The sequence below is a fragment of the Chelonia mydas genome, chromosome 2 (assembly GCF_015237465.2).
Source record: "Chelonia mydas isolate rCheMyd1 chromosome 2, rCheMyd1.pri.v2, whole genome shotgun sequence".
Taxonomy (NCBI): domain Eukaryota; kingdom Metazoa; phylum Chordata; order Testudines; family Cheloniidae; genus Chelonia; species Chelonia mydas.
In genome coordinates, this window is record NC_057850.1 from 108,577,819 (window position 1) to 108,596,417 (window position 18,599).

The following is an 18,599-nucleotide window of genomic DNA, read 5'->3' on the forward strand; positions in this document are numbered from 1 at the left end:
CAAAGGTGTGAACTAAACTTCAAGGACCAGCTTTACAAACCTCTGAAATTGGGACACCTTAGAGAGATGCAGCAGAGGCTGCCTGGGCTCTCATGGAATGAGCCCTAACTTGCCCAGGCAGATCAAAGTGGGCCAGCTCACAGAATGTCTTAATACAGTCAGACACTCATTTTGATGGTCTCTGAATGGAAATAAGTTGTCCCTTCATTCTGTTAGCAAATTTTAGGAACAACCTAGGAGAATGCCAGCTTCTTTCTGTTCAGATAGTATGAGAGGCACCTAATTAGACCCAGGGTATGAAGCCTAGCTTCTCTCTGAGTAGTGAGAGGCTTGGAGAAGGAAACAGGTAGGTGAATCATCTGATTAAGAAAGTCAGGAACCTCGAGGGAGGTCTCAGTCATTTTGCCTTTCTGCAATACTGGGTAGGGAACAGAACTAAATAAACATTAGCCAAAAAAATACTGTTTTGGTCAAACCATGAGTAAATTTCTGTTGAGTTCACCAACAGTTTCAACTGAAGCAAAAAATCAAAATGTTAGTAAATACTGAATCTGAACAGTTTGATTCAACATTTCCAAAACAATTCAATTTTTTGAATTACATTCACAAAACAGCTAGGGTAGAAGTGGTACTCACTTTCCTTATATCATTTAACTCACTGGCACTCTCCTGAAATGTGAGACCTGGGTTCTACACCCCCATTACCTAATGTGGAGAAGGGATCGATATGAATTTGGATCTCCCCCATTGCAGGAGTGTGCCCTGGACCCTGGCTATGGGATAATCTGGCCTGGGTCTTAATAGCTCCTGCTGAAGCTGTTCCATTATATTTGTTTATAAATAAATTGTCACCAGAGTCAGGGACTTGAATTTGGGTCTCCCAAATCCTAGCTGAGTACTCTAACCACCAGGCCAGAAAGTCATCTTCCCTCTCCCTGGCCTAATGACTATTCATTGTCATTCATAGAGGAAATTCATAATCATTAGGAGTGGCATATGTTCAGTACCTCTGAAAGTTATGCCTTTAATAGCTGAAGAAAGCATTTTATAAAATGATGTGAATCATATTTCCAGGTGTTACAACGACCAAATATTTTGCAACATCTGATCTTCATGAATCAGAACTGTTAAGAATTAGCCCATATAAAACAGCTAGACTTTTGCCTCTTCTTTTCCTGAGTGCTATCTGCTTCACTATGTGATGTGCACTCTTCCCTGTCACCTTTTTGTTTCTCACTTACAAGCAGATGGGCCACATTATTATGTAAACAATGTGTCTTATTAAACATATATCCTACTATCTGAGAAACTGAGGCCTTAGCTCCATTAGATCTACCAGTAATGGGATCCTGGATTATGAAAGGATCATTGTAGTTAAGTTAGCCAGTGTGCCTTACACCCACACACCCCCTTGGCAGCAGAGACACAGTAGGTTGAGAGACCTGAGGTTACATATTAATACATGGAGGCACGTGGGTGCTTTGTTAAAAGCTTTTAAAAGCAAACAAACACCACCTATTAATTATTTCCTACTGCCACAGAAGACTCAATGAATACCAGGTTTCAGTGCAGCTGAATGATGCAAAAAGCCATTCGCAATGACTATAATGGATTTGTGCTTTATAGAGCAATGATTACTTTCCCCACGTTCCCTCAAGTCAATATCAGTAACAATGCTTCTGTGTCTCAGAAATGGCTGCAAACATGTTCTAGTCAAAATATAAAAATATATAGCTAACCTGAATGAATTAGTTTAAAAGATTTATTAACCTTAATGCTTGGAATCTTTTTGAGCCCTTTTAGTGACTAGCAGGGGCTGCTGTCACACAGAGTGGGAGGGTGGAAAGAGGAAAGCTAGAATGTGTTTTAGGGACAGTACACAGGAATCCCCAGAAATAAAGGGAACAAAGCCACTCTTCCAGCCAAATCAATATACACTGTTTAATACCAGTAAGAATAAAGAGAAGGAAAAACTCAGTGTTTCAGTTGGGTTCAAACTTTAAAAGGCAATTATGTAAGGTGATGAGTCCACCTCATGATAGATTCCAGCCAATTCACAAGCCAGGACCTGATCTGGTGACTCTCAGGACAGGTATATAAGCACCACAGGAGGAACAGCAACTCAGTCTGCTCAATGTCATTCCAGGGGTTGGAACTGTCTCCTGTTTGACACTGGCAACAGACTCCCAACCTTGCTCTTGCTCCCTCCCTGTTCTTGGTCATGCTCCAATTCTGCTCTGGACTCCCGATTCTTGCTCTGACCCCTAGGCCCAGCTGCCACAGCTCCAACCACGAGGCACAATCATTCCATCACAGTTTCTGACAAATTATATGGTATTACTGTAACCCGCTTCATTTATTTGAAGGTAATACCTTCAATAAGTTGGAAATGCTAGTGGATTCACTGACTTATCAATATTGCAAAAAATATGATCAAAACTTAGTTCAAGTCCCTTCGTTATGACATCTGGTAAACTATGGAAAATCTCTATCATAGATTTATGAATTGTTGCTCCATACTTTGATGAAAAATAAGAATTTATTGTTCTGATTAAACTCTTTATCTTGGCTATAAGAATGTTTACTGATTAGGACTTTCATAACGTTTATATTCTTCTTTAATGACCTTAACAGAAGGGCATTTAGAAATAGGTTCCTGAGCATAAGCATGTGGAGAGTCACTGCTTTCAAGTGCTCACCTCCAGAGCTGTATGCAAATGCCGTGGTTGTCTAGAAGGGTGCAGTTTTAAAAACAGATTTGAGACAGCAGTGAGGCTTGTTCCATCTGTTGCTTCATGAACTGGATCCCTGTTCTCTTATTCTTGCCAACAACTAGTGTTTTTTTCTTCTTAAACATGCAGTCACATTAGTCTGTACATTGAATTCATATTTCCTGTGCTTGAGTGTTTTGACCCTCTGAATACAGCTTACCTGAATTCCTAGAGGCACAAGTTTGCTTCTTGTAAAAAACGATCAATTCTGTACAATTCATACAGGCACTAATACGATGTTTCAGGAACTGATTACCTGTCGTGAACTTTTGGTGGCAAGTTAGTTCGAGTATCGGCAGAAAAATTAGGCCCCAGTTTTAGTACAAACTTTAAGGAAGCCATCAGCATTTACAATGAATTGTGTCGAGTATTTTCATTATCTCTTTTACCAGTTTATTTTCTAAGGAAAATTAAATCTTGTTTTTAAATATAAATTTTATTTATAGGTATCAGAAGCACACACAAAAACAAGAGCAACATGTTACTAAAAAGCATAAACACAGAGCTTAAAAACCTTTTAAATTACTGTGTTCTTTTTCAACAATTATCTCCCCACTCTTGGGCACTCCATGAGCTTGTAATCTTTAGCAAGCAGTATCAATCTGGGTAGGCATGCACTTTCACCCATATACAATATGCTCTAGACAGGAGTATAGCTCACAACTGCTCTTCAATTCTTTGACTGCTAAAACAAAAACCTTGGATATACTAGTGGTGCCCCTTATCAACTTCTGTTAGTTTTTGGTCTTTGTTTACCTAGCTTAAAATTTTTACCACTTGACACCCTCCCACCCCACCCAACAAACAAAAAACAAACTTTCTTGTACCTCGCATAGTTACAATTGAGTTCTGACAACTGACACCCCGTTGGGATGTTCCTCTCTTTCTTCATAACCCACTAATGCAGATACATTTTGTCTTCTTCTGGATTATTTTGGTCTGAAAATAGCAAATAATGGGTATGTCTACACTGGAAACTTCAAAGTGCTGCTGCAGGAACACTCCCGTGGCAGCACTTTGAAGTGTGAGTGTGGTCGCGCGTGAGTGCTGGGAGAGAGCTCTCCCAGTGCTCCTGGTAATCCACTTCTACGAGGGGATTAGCTCCAAGCGCTCAGAGCCTGTCTACACTAACAGTTTCAACCGCTCAGACTTGCTGCACTCAGGGGGGTGATTTTTCACACCCTTGAGCCAGCAAATTAGAGCGCTATAAAATGTAAATGAAGACATACCCAATGTCAGAAAGCTTTTAAACCCCTGTAAATTGTGGCCACACTGCCCATTTAAAATAAACAAAATACAGTTCACTCCTTTTATAAGAATCACATTTGTCCTAGATTATTTGATTCTTATAAGTGGCTGATTCTTACAAGTGCAGCATAGGTTACTATAGGAATGATTTTGTCCCAGTGGTTTTGATCACTATAGGCGGCTGATTCTTACCATCAGTGATTCTTATAAATGGAGTGGACTGCACAAAGCGTATGTATGAAGGGCACAGTATGGAGAGATAGTCTATACCTCTTTCCCTCACTGCCATGACCCAGAGAAAAACCTGAGAGAGCTGCCTCAAATTCCTGTACATTGAAGAGGACTATTAGTGCCCAGTCAACCAATTCAATCATCAAGTATCTGGGGCCATCAATATAAAAGTGTGCAGTGATGCTCAAAGTCAATGGTAAGCACCCAAAGTAGTACATCAAAAGCTTATTAGAGGCTTTAGTGCAAAAGCAATGTACAAAGCTTGGTCCCGGGCCCTGCTAGGAATGCACAGGGCACATTCAGCATAGTCTTCTCAGCATCAAGATGGTCTCCAAAGGAGACCTGTCAATATAATAAAGCAGAGTCCTAGATATACCTATTGTGTGTATAATTTATTTTCTCCCAATACCAAATGTGGTTTTGGGAAGACAAGTAGGTTAATGGTTTGGTTCAGATGAATTACTGGAACCATTTTGGGCATGAATTTTGGGTGCGGTCTTGGCACCACCTTGGTCCTATGGATTGTTGATTATGGAGGTTTGGCCAAAAGCACCTGAAGCTCACTCACTCATTCTTCCGGCTGAAGCGACCATGACTAGTGGCTTGTCAACACAGAGCACGGCAAGCAGGGTGTGAATCTACAGCCACTAGCTTGCCGTACACTAATTGCCTGTGTGGACCCTACTACCATGCACTAGAAGTTCCACAGCACACTTTGACATACTCGCAGTACAGAACTTTTAGTGTGCAGCAGCATGTCCACATGGCCAGTTTGTGCACCACAAGCTGGTGTGCTGTAGATTCACACCCTTGCTTGTCACGCACTAATTCTCTGTGTAGAAAAGCTCTAGGAAGTTTGTCTTCAGAGTGAAGTGGTTCAAGGAGGTTTCTGAAAGAGGGGCTTGATGAATCTCAGAAGGACTGTATTGAGGTCCATGGCAGGAAGAGACTTGTGGGTAAATATGTAGGAGCCCTTTAAGAAACATCTGTACCATACAGTGAGAAAAGACTGAGCAGGACTACAAAGGCAGGTAACTAGGTGAAATTGCTGAAGACATATTTTGATTTAGACCTGAGCAAAAAAACTGGCCTGTTTGAAGTGCTGTAGTTTGTCCAGAATCTTTGATATCGAGGCTTGGACTGGACCACAGCCCTTAGTGGGCTGCCTATATTGAAAGCTACTTACACTCTGTAAAGAAAAAGTGCATTCTCTGGTAGATATTTTCCTGCTTTGTATCAGGATTTTCTAGAGCTGTACGGAGCAGTTCTTGTCCATTGCACTTAGCCACCCAACAGCTACACTAAAAGGTGGAGTGACTTTGGATCTGCATGGAGTATCTGGTAGTGATGCTGAGATCACATCCAATCAGACTGGGAACTGGACGGGGGGCTAAATAGACCTCTATAGTACATCCATCAGCCACAGTGCTCTCTGCCACTACAAAGCTACCAGAATGACCATGGCTTTGTCTCTATTTTGGAAATCATCCTGGGAAACGGGAATTGGCGGGAAGGCATACAGCAAACTTTTGTTCCATTGTAGGAAGAAAGCATTTGGTAGCAACCGTGGACTCAGACCTCCTCTGGAACAAAAGTTTGACATTTTTGGATTGTCCTCAATGCCAAATAAGTCTACTGAGGGGGATTCACACTGATGGAATGTGACTTTCATGATGGATCTGTGCAAGGACCATTTGTGACTGGTCATTGACTGTCTGCTCAGGAAGTCTGCTCAATTGTTGCTTACTCCAGTGAGGTGAAGGGCCATCAATGTCACCCCATTCTGATGGCACCAAATTCCAGAATGATTCCCAGGCAGAGGGGCAAGGAACAGACATTCCCTTTCTTATGTAGCGCATGACTGTCGTGTAGTCCAGGAACATCTACATTATCAAATTTTGGAGAACAGGTAGGAACAACATACTGGTAACTCTGATGGCTACACGCTTTTGGACATTAATTTGTAGCTTCACGTAGCTTGGAGACCAGGTTCCTTGGATCTGTAGATAGTCCAAGTGATCTCCCCAACTTGTCCCTGACACATCTATGATTAGTGTCTTTGTCAGGAAGGGAAGTGAAAAAAGGGAATGCCTTTATGCATGGTTGGGGGTTCTAACCACCAAATCAGTTCAGCAGTGATGTGACTTGGTACTAGGATCTTCTGTCTACTGGGTGTTTACCGGAGAATTGATTCTGAGCCAAAGTTGAAGGGGCCACAGATAAAGGCTAGCAAGTGACAACATGTATGTATATGCCAACACATTAGGTCATGCTAGACTGCAAAGTATGTTCATACCATTATAGGTAGCTCTGATGTCAACTGAAGTAAGAGTCCTTGTACCTGGAATCTGTCGTTAGGAAAATATGCTCTTTCTGATTTGGAGTCAATCCAAATTCTTCTGAACTTCACCATCTGAAATGGGGTGAGTACATTTTTATAGTTCACTGAGAGGGCTAGTCAGGTAAACAGAAACAGAGTGCTGCCCTAGCTCACTGATATCTCCATTGTGACCTGTCTCCGATCAGCCAGTCACTCAAGCAGAGGTAGATGTGAATGCTTTATCTCCTCAGTGCAGTACTATCCTGTGTGGCTTTTCATGGAGACCCTCGGTGCCATGGAGAATCCGAATGGCAACACCTTGTACTGAAAGTGATTGGATCCCACCACAAATTGCAAATACTTCCCATGGGCTATGTGGACCACTATATGAAAATATGCATCTGGAACTCGAGAGCCACAAACCAATTTTGAGCCTGAAGAGATGGAATGATGGAGACAAGAGCTGCCATCCTGAATCTGAAGGGTGCATATATTTGTTTAGTCTCCTCTGGTCTAGGATAGGAAGACGACCCCCTTTTTTCTTTGGGATAAGGAAGTACCATGAGAAGCAATCTCTTCACCTGTACTCCTGTGGAACCCTTTACAACTCTTAGATGAAACAATGAAGCCACTTCTTTTCGTAACAGACTTTTGTGTAAGAAGAGTACCTGAACAGGGACAGGGAAGGGATAATGATAGGTGATTATATCCAACATCCATTTGTCCAAGGTGATAACAGATTACATCCAACAGAACAGGACATGGTGGCTTCCAATGGTAGGTGCTGGCTCCTGATTGGCTCGGATGTGGCTCCTGCAATTCCTGTCAAATCTGCCATCTGGCTGATGGGGCAGCGTTTGTGACAGAGGAGGTGGATGAAAGACATCTCCTCTGATACTACGACATTGTTGGTAAGCCAGTTGTTTGCCCTGGGAGTAATGATGTACCCATTAGCTCTGTTGGGGCTGATATTTATAGCACTTCTTGTAGGAGGACAGTGTATAGATTCCTAGGGATCTCAGGGTGGCCCTCAAGTCCTTTATGGAATAGAGTGCTTCATCAGCCCTTGAGCTGAATAGCTCCAACCCCTTGAATGGGAGGTACATTGTGCCTCCCTTGGTTTCCTCAAAGTATCCCTTAATTTTGATGCGGTTTTCTTCCCTGCCTTCCTCTCTCATTGGACTCCACTGGTGTCTGCGTAAAGGAACACTTGCTAAAGAAGACTCCTGGGGTTCCTTGGAGGTTGATGCTGATGTCTCCTCCAAGTCTGAAATGATGCACATTGATTGCTCGAGCCGCTGTAGTTTGATCTGTATGTCCCATGCCTTGAGAGTTCTCGATGAGACGGTTTATGCATCTCAGACTTATCATGGAAATGACTTTCCCTAGACAGAAAAAGCATCAAGTATGCCCCTTGACCAGGGGGATGAGCATGTTGCATGTCAGGCAGGCCTTAAACCTGGAAGGCAAGGGAGGGAAGAAGGTGGAAGGGAGTCTTACCTGTTGTCTCTTGCCCCCCCCCACCCTTTTTTTTTGAATGCCCAAATTAAAAAATTGGCACAAATAAGTCGGTGAAGAAAGATTTCTTAAAAAAAAAAACAAAAAAACAAAAAAACCTAGTGTGGAAAGTAAGTCTGAAGCTCAAGAAAAATATCAGTTGAACACCTGCCAGGTTGCATATCAATTCAATAAGAGGAAACTGAGAGAAGGCTGCAGCCGCTCCATCCTTTATGCCCTCACATAAGAGAGCACAAGAAGGTACAGAACACATGCATAGTCCAACAGACACTTACCCAAAACAAATCCAATTTTGCACACTAGGCACACATCCACCTATTGTGGGATCGACACTGACACATATTTGAAGAAAAATGTTTCACCCAACACTGGCACATATTCGAAGAAAAATATTTCATCCCTGGTTATATTTGAGTTAGTTCAGGGTTTATTTTACTGCTGAAAAATATCACTTACATCATTTATGACATTTATATACCACCACTTTCAAAATATAAAAAGTTTGTTTTACAAACTGATCATCAAAGTAACTCTGTTTTACAGATGGGAAAGCAAAGTAGTAAAGTGATGTATCCAGGGCTGCACAGCAAGTCACTGGAAAAAAGCTTAGAACCTTCCGGAACTCAGAATTCTTTCCTCCACGGTATTCAGTTTTATATGGGCATGTTAGCGTTGGTCTGAAAATAAATTCTTACCCCTTGCTTAGAACAAACTATATACTGATGAAAATCATTACACAAAGGATAAAAAGTACAACACCACTCGTACTGCTTGTATGCCTCAAAATAAAATGAGGGAATAATACATATACTGATATAGACAGCAAGATTACATAAAGTTTGCCAAAAGGCATTTACAGCTGTTGAAGACATAACAGAAGCTGATCTTGCCTGGTTTCCATAGCATGAATGAGGGTTCACAGAAACAGGGATAAAGACACTTTTTGCTATTTCAATGACCAAATCAAAATTAATCTAGCTGTACTAGCTATTCAAGTAAAAGTTTGTTTTTCCTTATCTACAGTAAACATTAACTAAGAAAAATATTTAAAAATCATGCCTCTTTGTATCAAAATGAAAAATTATTCAAAGTTCATTTGTTGTGCCTGCATCTGACTTTTCATTAGGTCCATATGGCAAACTAGTCTGAAGAGTAATGTAATAAATGCAACTGCAAATATGAATGTCTCTCAATTCAGTCAGTTAAATCATTTGCACTCTATGCACCTGAAAGCACCAGAGACCTCCAGAGACCACATGGCCAAGCTAAGCAAGCAGCTACAGGCAACTCTTGAGTTTCACAGACTGACTCAAGAAGTCACTAAGGCAGGGGTCCCCAATGCAATGGCACCCGCCAGGCAGTTGTGTGCACCCGCAGGACACCGCACCACCGAAGAACCGCCTGCCGAAATGACACCGAGACGCATTGCCGTTTCTCGGCGGCATTTCGGCGGGGACACTTCTTGCCGCTGCCGCTTCTCGGAGGCATTTCGGCGGTGGGGTGTCTGGCACCTGCCACGGTCGTCTGGGAATAGGAATATGCTATTCCCACAGAAAGGTTGGGGGCCACTGCACTAAGGTATCAACACAAATAAGGAGGATTGCGTTTTTCAGCCTATAAAGGAACACTTAGTATCATAAAACTAACTGCACTACCTTGGAACAGAATCAACTTTGCATTGTCTGGCTATCTACTCAGTCTGTGCTTAAAGCTGTCAAACCAATTAAAAGAATTGTACTACAGAGCTGCAGAAACAGGTGACACTGCATCTGATGAAGTGGGTTTTAGCCCACGAAAGCTTATGCCCAAATAAACTGGTTAGTCTCTAAGGTGCCACAAGTACTCCTCGTTGTTTTTGCTGATACAGACTAACACGGCTACCACTCTGAAACCTTTACATAATCTGTCATTTACTGTCTGGTATGTTAACTTGATTGTTTTTTTTTTTTTAGCATTATATAATAATAAAATAAGCTAATGAACCAAACAGGCAAATACAGTAAATTCTGTAGAAATTTTCAGCTATATTTTAAATTGCACAAGCTAACATGCATGAATCAAACTTCACTAATCTTTGTAATATACATGAGATGAAAAATCTCAACTCACACTTGTGTTTTACCTAGATCAAAAGGGTACAGCTAACTTTTAAACTGACCTCACATTTAAAATTCTTAAGTAGCAAATTATAAATTTAAATATAAGGTTTATTAAAACCATGAACACCAAAATCCTCTGCCAACCCACTACCATGGCAAAGCACTGTCACATACATAAAATTCCCAACCCCTTTGTATTATGTTGGACTGACATATAGTACATTCTTGCTTTAAAACAAACCCAAATGGGAGTAAGGAAGAAAAAATAAGCTGTCTAAAAAACCCACATATTCTTCTCTCTGAGATAGTGTAATACAGTGCAAACTATCAGACTTCTGCATAGCTGTTTCTAGATAGTGCCCATGGCACATGTCAAAAACCAATACAAGCTGAAAAAGACATAATAACTATCCTATGACCTGATGTCTTTCACTTCTAGATAATCCTTCAGGAGACAGACTAGGTATGGGATCTTTAAAATTTAGCATTTCCCTCATAATACCCATAGAAGAAAGTCCCATCTGTATTTCTATAGCATTTACTACCATCCTAAAGATGTCAGTAGCAGAAACAGATAGTGACAGCATAACAAAACGCTGTTTGTGACATAAGATGAACAACATTATCCAATGTAAAATATTGAGAAAATCGCAACAACTTTAAAGTGTGGAATTAAAAAGAGAAGTTACCTTTGAAGGTTTCAAGTTCTTTCCTGTAGAAGAGAGAAAGCAGAATAGAACGTCTCCGATTAAAAAACAGATATGTTGCATAAATTCAAACTGCAACTGGGATTATCTATGATGATTTGCAATGGTTTAAAATGTATGAAAAGGTGAACTGAAGGATTTGATTATTGTGACATTTTTAGAAACTTGGTTAATGGAAACTTCTAGCTGCATGTACAGAGCTTGAAGAATTGCTTTCCTGGAGCAAGTAACTGATATCAACTTCTTTAGAACTGAGCTACCACATATTTCAAATATATATTACATATTTATATCTATTCTCACTGTTTCTAGATCATCTGGTTGCAAAGATAACATGAATATGAACTGAGTATAATCAATTAATAAATGAAGGCTTTTAAAATCCACTGACAGACACTAAGACATCCCTGCTGCCTCTCAGAGCTTTGTCAAGCTGTAACAGAGTGAAAACTGACCACTGTCTTGTCAGTTTTCAGGACTGACATTCAAAACCCTATGGTTAGCAGTGAAAGACAAAAATCTGGTAAATTTTACTGTGCTACTTGAGAAAACTCCAGATGTAGCACAGCTCGATTTTGGAGTTATTTACCAGAGGAGGAGGATTCATATATGTGGAAGGAATAGTGACCCCACAAAACTCTGCAACCTGAAGGAAGGAAGACAGGTAGAGCAGCAGACACACCCACTCATCCCTTCATACACATGCACTTTCCTTTCTGCCTGAAGGCATTACAGTGAGGTGAGCAAGAAACATTTTTTCTTCCTTCTAGCACCTCGGGGAGAATTAAAGGGGTTGTGTCTTGGAATTATTATTTATGCAGGGTATTACAACACTAATTTAACCATAAATTCCTTTATTACATTCAAAGGCCAAATGGTATTTATATAATTGTTCTAAACATTCCTAAAAAAATCTAAATAATAAGCAATTTACTACATCCAAACAGTAACAAAACATTTTTTAAGCATTTGATCAAGATACTTACATATGGGCTAAGCTCCAGGGTGCTTAGACCCATATTAGTCGGCTCCAACATGGTCAGGCATATATTAGCAATGAATCCTTTAAGAGTTTACTTTCTTATACCCTTTAACAAACAAGTGCTGTGACTGCCAATTACTGACTTCAGCTAAAAATCAATTTGAAACAGTTCATGCTCATTTCCAGTCTCAATCCAGGTAAGATTCATCATCTCCTTTCTCCCCACAGCCATTTCTCCTTATCTTTTCCACTCCTTCTTGCTGACCAATATTTTCTCCTTTGCACCTTGGTTCACATAGGCCCTAATTTTTGAGATAACATTGCTATGTGGGATGGGAAGAGCCATAATGGCTCATTTTAAGACAGATTCTCTTTGTCACAATGAAAGCCCTCTGCAGTTACCCCTATTGGTCAGAGGCCTTCCTTTTAGAAACTTCCTTTTATTTCATTACTTATTCTTTGAACCAGACATCCACCCTACTTCATTCCTTCCAGCCTTACAAAGTCATTACTTTCAGGGCCTTTCTTTACAATGCATTTCTTTAACCAAACTTAAGACAACTTTAATTCTCTAATTTTATATTTACTCTACAGAGTGAGTACTCAATTTGTCCATATCCAGCTCCACGTAATAGGTATATGATAAATTTGAAGACGGAAGCCAAGTCACAGTAGTAAGCTTATGTGGGGAAGGGGAAAGTTGAAGTTGTCACATGTGGTTTGTTATATCAAAGTTCTTTTCTGTGGCCAGTCACTTTTATTGTTCACCTATTTTTGCAGTTTAAGCCAAGATTCTGTTAAGACACTTGTAGATTATTATTTTTTAATAATGGGCAATGTATAAGGCCCTACTTAATTTGTGATACTGCAGAAATTGTGGATCCCGCAACATTCGGCTTCCACCACAATTTTGATTAGCTTCCTTTGCACAGTCCATAATTTTGCATACATTTTGAGGTTCGCAACACACACATTCCCCCCCCCCCCCAATTAGTAGAGTAGAACCTTATTTATATGAGCAGATAGCAGCTTCAGCTCCTGCTGTCAGCCCCGCACACGGCAGGGCTCCCGCTGTCACCCTCATGCATTAATGATTTTAAAACAGTTGCAGCAAAATGTCTGGTTATCAAAAAATATTAGCAGGCATAACACAATACTTGAGTGTTTATATTGTTCCAGCAAATTTTTCTTAAAAACAAATTCCGCCATTAATAAAGGTCCATTATTACTTTTCTGCAATTTTCCACCTCTTGTCCACAACTCAGCCGCAATTAGACAATCATCCTGCAATTCAAGTAGAGCCTTAGCCATGTACTTATTCTTATTTAACTCTATAGTTCGACACTTTTCCAGAATTTACAGTTGTGATCTCAATTTCAACTCTAGTTCATCGATAATTTCTATTGTATCCGTCACAGGATGCAGAAAAGAGAGCATTTGATTCTTTATCCATCCCTCACGATAACTAATTAACTCAAATACCTACCTGTAAGATATGACACATTGAGAGATGGAGGTTTGCTTTAATCTCAAGGTCTCTTTCCCCTTGAATAGATTCCTGAAGTACAGCTCATCTTGCCTGTCTACGGAAACCTGGAAGGTGGCAGTAGTGTAAGCTTGACATACTCCTGATTACGGCTGTGAGTCTGTCACAGAGGTCACGGATTCTGAGAGTTTCCGGGACCTCCGCAGAAGCCGGTGTGGCTGGCCTGGGGGCCGACTGAGCAGCTTGGTCACCCTGGGCCAGCCGCACCAGCCACTGCCCCACCCCCAGCAGCAGCAGGAGATTGGGTGTGGGAGGAGGTTCAGGGCTGGGGCAGGGGCTTGGGCAGGAGGGGGATGGCGGCTCTGGGTAGTGCTTACCTGGGGGTCTCCCCAAAAGTGGCAACATGTCCCTCGGCTCCTAGGTGGAGATGTGGCCAGGTGGTTCTGCGCACTGCCTCAGCCCGCAGGCACCGCCACCGCAGCTCCCACTGGCCGTGGTTCCCAGCCAGTGGGCAGAAGCATCGTGCAGAACCCCCTGGCTGCACTTCTGTCTAGGAGTTAAAGGACATGTTGCCGCTTCCACAGAGCCTCACAGGTAAGGAGCCTGCCAGCCCCACATACACACCCCGCAGCAGCAGTGGTCCTAGGCAGCATGCCACCCTGTCTACCCTCCCAGAGCACCCAAGATTTAGTCAGAGGTATATAGTACAAGTCATGGACAGGTCACAGGCCGTGAATTTTTGTTTACTGCCCAAGACCTGTCCATTACTTTTACTAAAAATACCTGTGACTAAAATGTAGCCTTACTTCTGATAAGCACTCAGTAGGCTTTTTTTTTTTTAATTTAAAATATAGATAAAATGTTCATAGGCTAAATGCACACTTAAAATAGTATATTTGAGATGTGTAATTTTTTGGCAATGCAACTCAAATATCCTTTTTAAAGTTATGCAGTAGCTTTTAACTCAGATTCCGAAAGTAATAAAAATAATTACTTTCTTACATTTGATGTAAGAGCTCAGTGTGAAATGGTATATAGCTGCAGCACTTCCTAGGATTAAAACATTGCGAGCAAGCATAAATTTTATTATTCAAGAACTACATTGCTAGGAAGCAAGACTGTATTGGTAGGACCTATCAAACTGATATTCCTGAGCTAAATTTTCAAAGATTTTTTTTTATAGATAAGCTTATTATGTACATTAGGCAAGAGAACAGCTCACATCTTTAATGGGATACATCAGGCATCAGGGGAATAATATTAAAACAGATTGCAGAAACACAATCTGATATTCTGCCCACATCACAAAGATGGCACAAACATTAGAAAGTTATGGAAAACTTTGGAGAACCTCTGGGTTTATTTTTAGTTCATAAGTCAAAACTGATTTCTCCAAACTGAAAAAATCCACTTACTTTTCCTCCCCCACACCCCAAACACTAGAAAAATATTTTGGAAAAATCCCAGTAAGTTTTATGAGGATGTGATTCACTTTATATTTATTGCTTCAAAGGTGCACATATATTGTTCTAAACAAAAAGCTTGCAGTTTTGTAAGTAAAACAGATCACCAATTGAGTCCCCAGTTTACTAACTTGCTAGACCTACTACTCTTTTGTATATGCCTTTGGTAAATGTATCACTAATCTGTTTGCTTTCTTAGGAACTATGCTATTATGAAATTTCAACCAAACGAATTTGAATGTGCTGAATCCTACTCATGTTGAGTGGGCTGGACAGAAATGCAGATCTCTTAAAAATGGACAAAATTCTGAATTAATCTGTCCTGCTTTCAATGATTTTACTTCCACAATTTTTCTGTCACTTTGATGCAGTGAAATGTGATGCAGTCTCCATAATTTTCTCTGTGTTCTTGAATGACAACATTTGCAGCATGGATCACAGCATTCTGCAGGGTTTTTTCCACATCCAGAAGCAACAGAACTGAGTAGAAATACTTTTTTCCTCCTGTATCTGTACTTGTAACCTTTCTTAGGTAAACTTCCATGTTGAACTGACAATCTTGCATTCATATCAATATGGTTTCTTTTAGTTCTTGTTTTAATTCCCCCCTCTCCTGCAGCTGCAACCTATAGTTTAAATCTGTAGGAATACATGGAGGCAAAATGCTTCTATCATTTTCTTTAAATTGCTAAGCTGAGAGCAGTATTATAATAGTAGCAGTTTTCATTTGTTTTTAATAGATTGATTACCAGTTGATCTTTTCCATCTTTGTGTGTAGAAAAACAAAAATTGCTCCTTAATTAACTGATGTGACAAGCTGCTGAAAAGACTGGTATAGGGAGTTTTGAATTATTTTTGTGGATACGTTTTAAATACTGCCATCAAACATGTCTCCTCCCTTGCAGAATCATTAATCTCCTATCTTCTACTTCACTAGACAAAAAAAATTATATTTGACTTGAAGAATCAAAACAACTATTTTCTGTACCTTTTGGGAGAATAGATTAACATGAATCCTTTTCTGCTACATACATCTTAATGATATGTAAAGTTTACTTTGGAGAGTTGTTTTAATTACTTCAGTCCATTCCATCTCGCTTATTCATGTAAGCACTTCAAAGTGAAATTTGAGCTAAAAAGAAAATAAGACCCCCTGGGAAAAAAAACAAGAGCCCACTGTGTTCTTCTGGAGAAAAAAACAAAATGGGTTTTCATAATCCTGTCTAATATTCTTCATAATTACATAAACACATAATTTAGTGACTCTGTCCCAATGAGGCATCACAAAAGTGATCTGAAAGGCTGTATATCTGACAACATCTGAGATGGAGCCCTCTCTATTGCAATTGATATCACTAGGACGTGACTCAGGGAATGCAGTTCCCTGCACCACATAAGCTGTTAACTTTCCCTGCCACAGCAGGAAAGATGCAGCATCTTCAGGATTTTATCTTGGATCGCGATAAGCAAGTGATGGAAAATATTTTTAAAAATAAAACTGCAGAGAAGGAATCTATAACTTGTCTAAACACACATTGTGTGTTATGAATTTCGAGTTGCAAACAATATTTTGTATATCCTTGCTTGTAAACACTTCAGCTTAGCTTTCAACTTAATGGCAATATGATGAACTGCTGCACTGTGACTTTTTACTTGTCACAGGAGCATTTGTTCATTGGTTCCCACTTACTAGTTACATAGTTCACACACACACACACACACACACACAGAGTTAATTCATTCTTACCATTCATGTGTGACTCGTAATTTCTTTTTTTTTTTAATTACTCTTTCATTGCTACCTACTCTTTCCCTGAAGACAAAAGAGTGAAATGTCAGTTGTGCCTGCTGGCACTGTAGTATAGAACTTGATGTTCTTCTTTAAGTATGTGTCCCTCTATAGATATGCACGCATCTCATGCGTGAGAGATCAGGCTATTTTGAATATCAGTATCTGTCAGGTCCACAAATGCACCACGTGCCTCCTTGTGTTTCCATATAAGCATATAGAGGGTGGAGTGGCCACATCTCTCCCTCAGTTTCCTCCTACTGCCTGTGGCAGTGAGAAGGAACCTGGTGTGTGGGTGTGTGCGTGCGCACAAGCCACTTCATACACATGCACCCTGAGTGTCCTTGTGTCCTGCACCAAACACATAAAAGGGTAGATTGGGCCACCTGCCACTCAGTTTCCTCCCCACTGAAGAATCCTAGGTGGTAAAGGACTTTTAGGTAGAAGGGGTGGAGGGTGGATCATGGAATCTGCATATAGAAAATATCTGAAAGAACTACAGTTACTAAACAGATAAGAAACTTTCCTTTCTCCTTTGAGTGATTGTCCATATGCACATTCCATTTATGGTGACTCCCAAGCAGTGGACCATTCTAATGGAGGTGGAAGCTCAAGAAAACAGAGAATGCAGAATAGCCTTCCTAAATACAGCATCTGATCTAGAGGCTTCAATAATAGCACAATGCTTTGTAAATGTGTGGATAGCTAGAACCCCACTTGACTGCTTTACATATGTCCATAACAAATGTTTTTCAACAATGCTGCTGAGGCTGCCTGAGCTCTGGTGGAGTGAGCTCAGAGAAATAAGAGGATCCACCTTAGCCAACTCAAAGCAGGTTCTCACACAGTTAGATATCCATCTCAACAGTCTCCAAGGTGAGTTGGGTTTGCCTTTCATCCTCTCCAGGATGGAAAAGTCTGGGTGAAGATCAAAGTTATTCATCTGAAATGTACCGGGAGGGACCACAGCTGTGTCAGGGGATAACTAGGACATTAGAACCCAATACATTAACTGAATGAGATAGGATATCCCTGGTAAATCCTCAGGTTGGAGGGAAATCTAAGCTGGCTGTTGCTCAGAAGCAGCCTGGGTGAATGAGTGTGACATTACACAGGGTATACAATCTGGATTTATGGACAGCTCTGTCTCCTCAATTCTCCAACCTGGGGTGCCTTTTACCCTGCTTCGCTGTGAAAACCACCACTCCTGGTCTGCTCCCACACAGCCTCCGGCATGTAAATCACTCCCAGCTATATTGTATGCATACTACAGCCGGGCACTCAGCCACTCACAAATTACATACAGGGCCACATCAGCAAACTCCCAGTCCCAGACTTTCCCCCAGACATGTGCACCTTGTACTGCCCAGTACCCTCCTGGACAATACAAGCTCATATAAAATCCGTCATTTATTAATAGAAAATGATATGCACAAATCTTATCTTGTTTGCCCAAACACTTCAATCCAAACACACAAGGTTAGATAAAACACAACAAATTTATTAACTACAGAAAGACAGATTTTTAAGTGACTACAAGTAATGAGGCATATAATTCAGAACTGGTTACCAAGAAATAAAAGGTAAAATGCAATTAACACCTAATTTAACAAGTCAAGTCAATCGAAGCAAAGGTCTCTCTCACCACATGTTCCAGCAGTCTTACTAGCTGAACCTCTTTTAGTCAATCACTCCCCCCACCCCCCAACTACCCCAGTGCAACACTGCTTCCTTTCTTCTTCAGGTGTTGATAATGCCATGGGTAGAAAGCAAGGCAGAGACTATCTGGGACATCTGTCCTCTCCTCGTATAGCCCTTTCTCTTGCACAAGAATCATCTCCAGCTGATGTTCAGGAAGTCTGTGGGGCCAGGAACCTTAAGTTGCTTCTTTGTCAAAATGTAGCTTTTTTTTGCCCCCACGCTCTCTCCTGCCGAAGAGTGGCCACTTACTCAGGCATTGGTCCATTTGAACTTGTTGACACCTG

At 40.7% G+C, this 18,599-nt stretch overlaps 1 protein-coding gene across 7 annotated transcripts in view; it reads right to left on the reverse strand.

Moving 5' to 3' along the window:
• Positions 1 to 18,599, reverse strand: part of DTNBP1 (dystrobrevin binding protein 1) — a 174,274-nt gene that overhangs the window by 80,041 nt on the left and 75,634 nt on the right. For all 7 annotated transcript variants that reach the window (XM_037893091.2, XM_037893089.2, XM_037893090.2 and 4 more), the window contains one exon: positions 10,877 to 10,899. In XM_037893091.2, the coding sequence (XP_037749019.1) occupies positions 10,877 to 10,899 (23 nt within the window). The remainder of the gene's footprint in view (positions 1 to 10,876; positions 10,900 to 18,599) is intronic.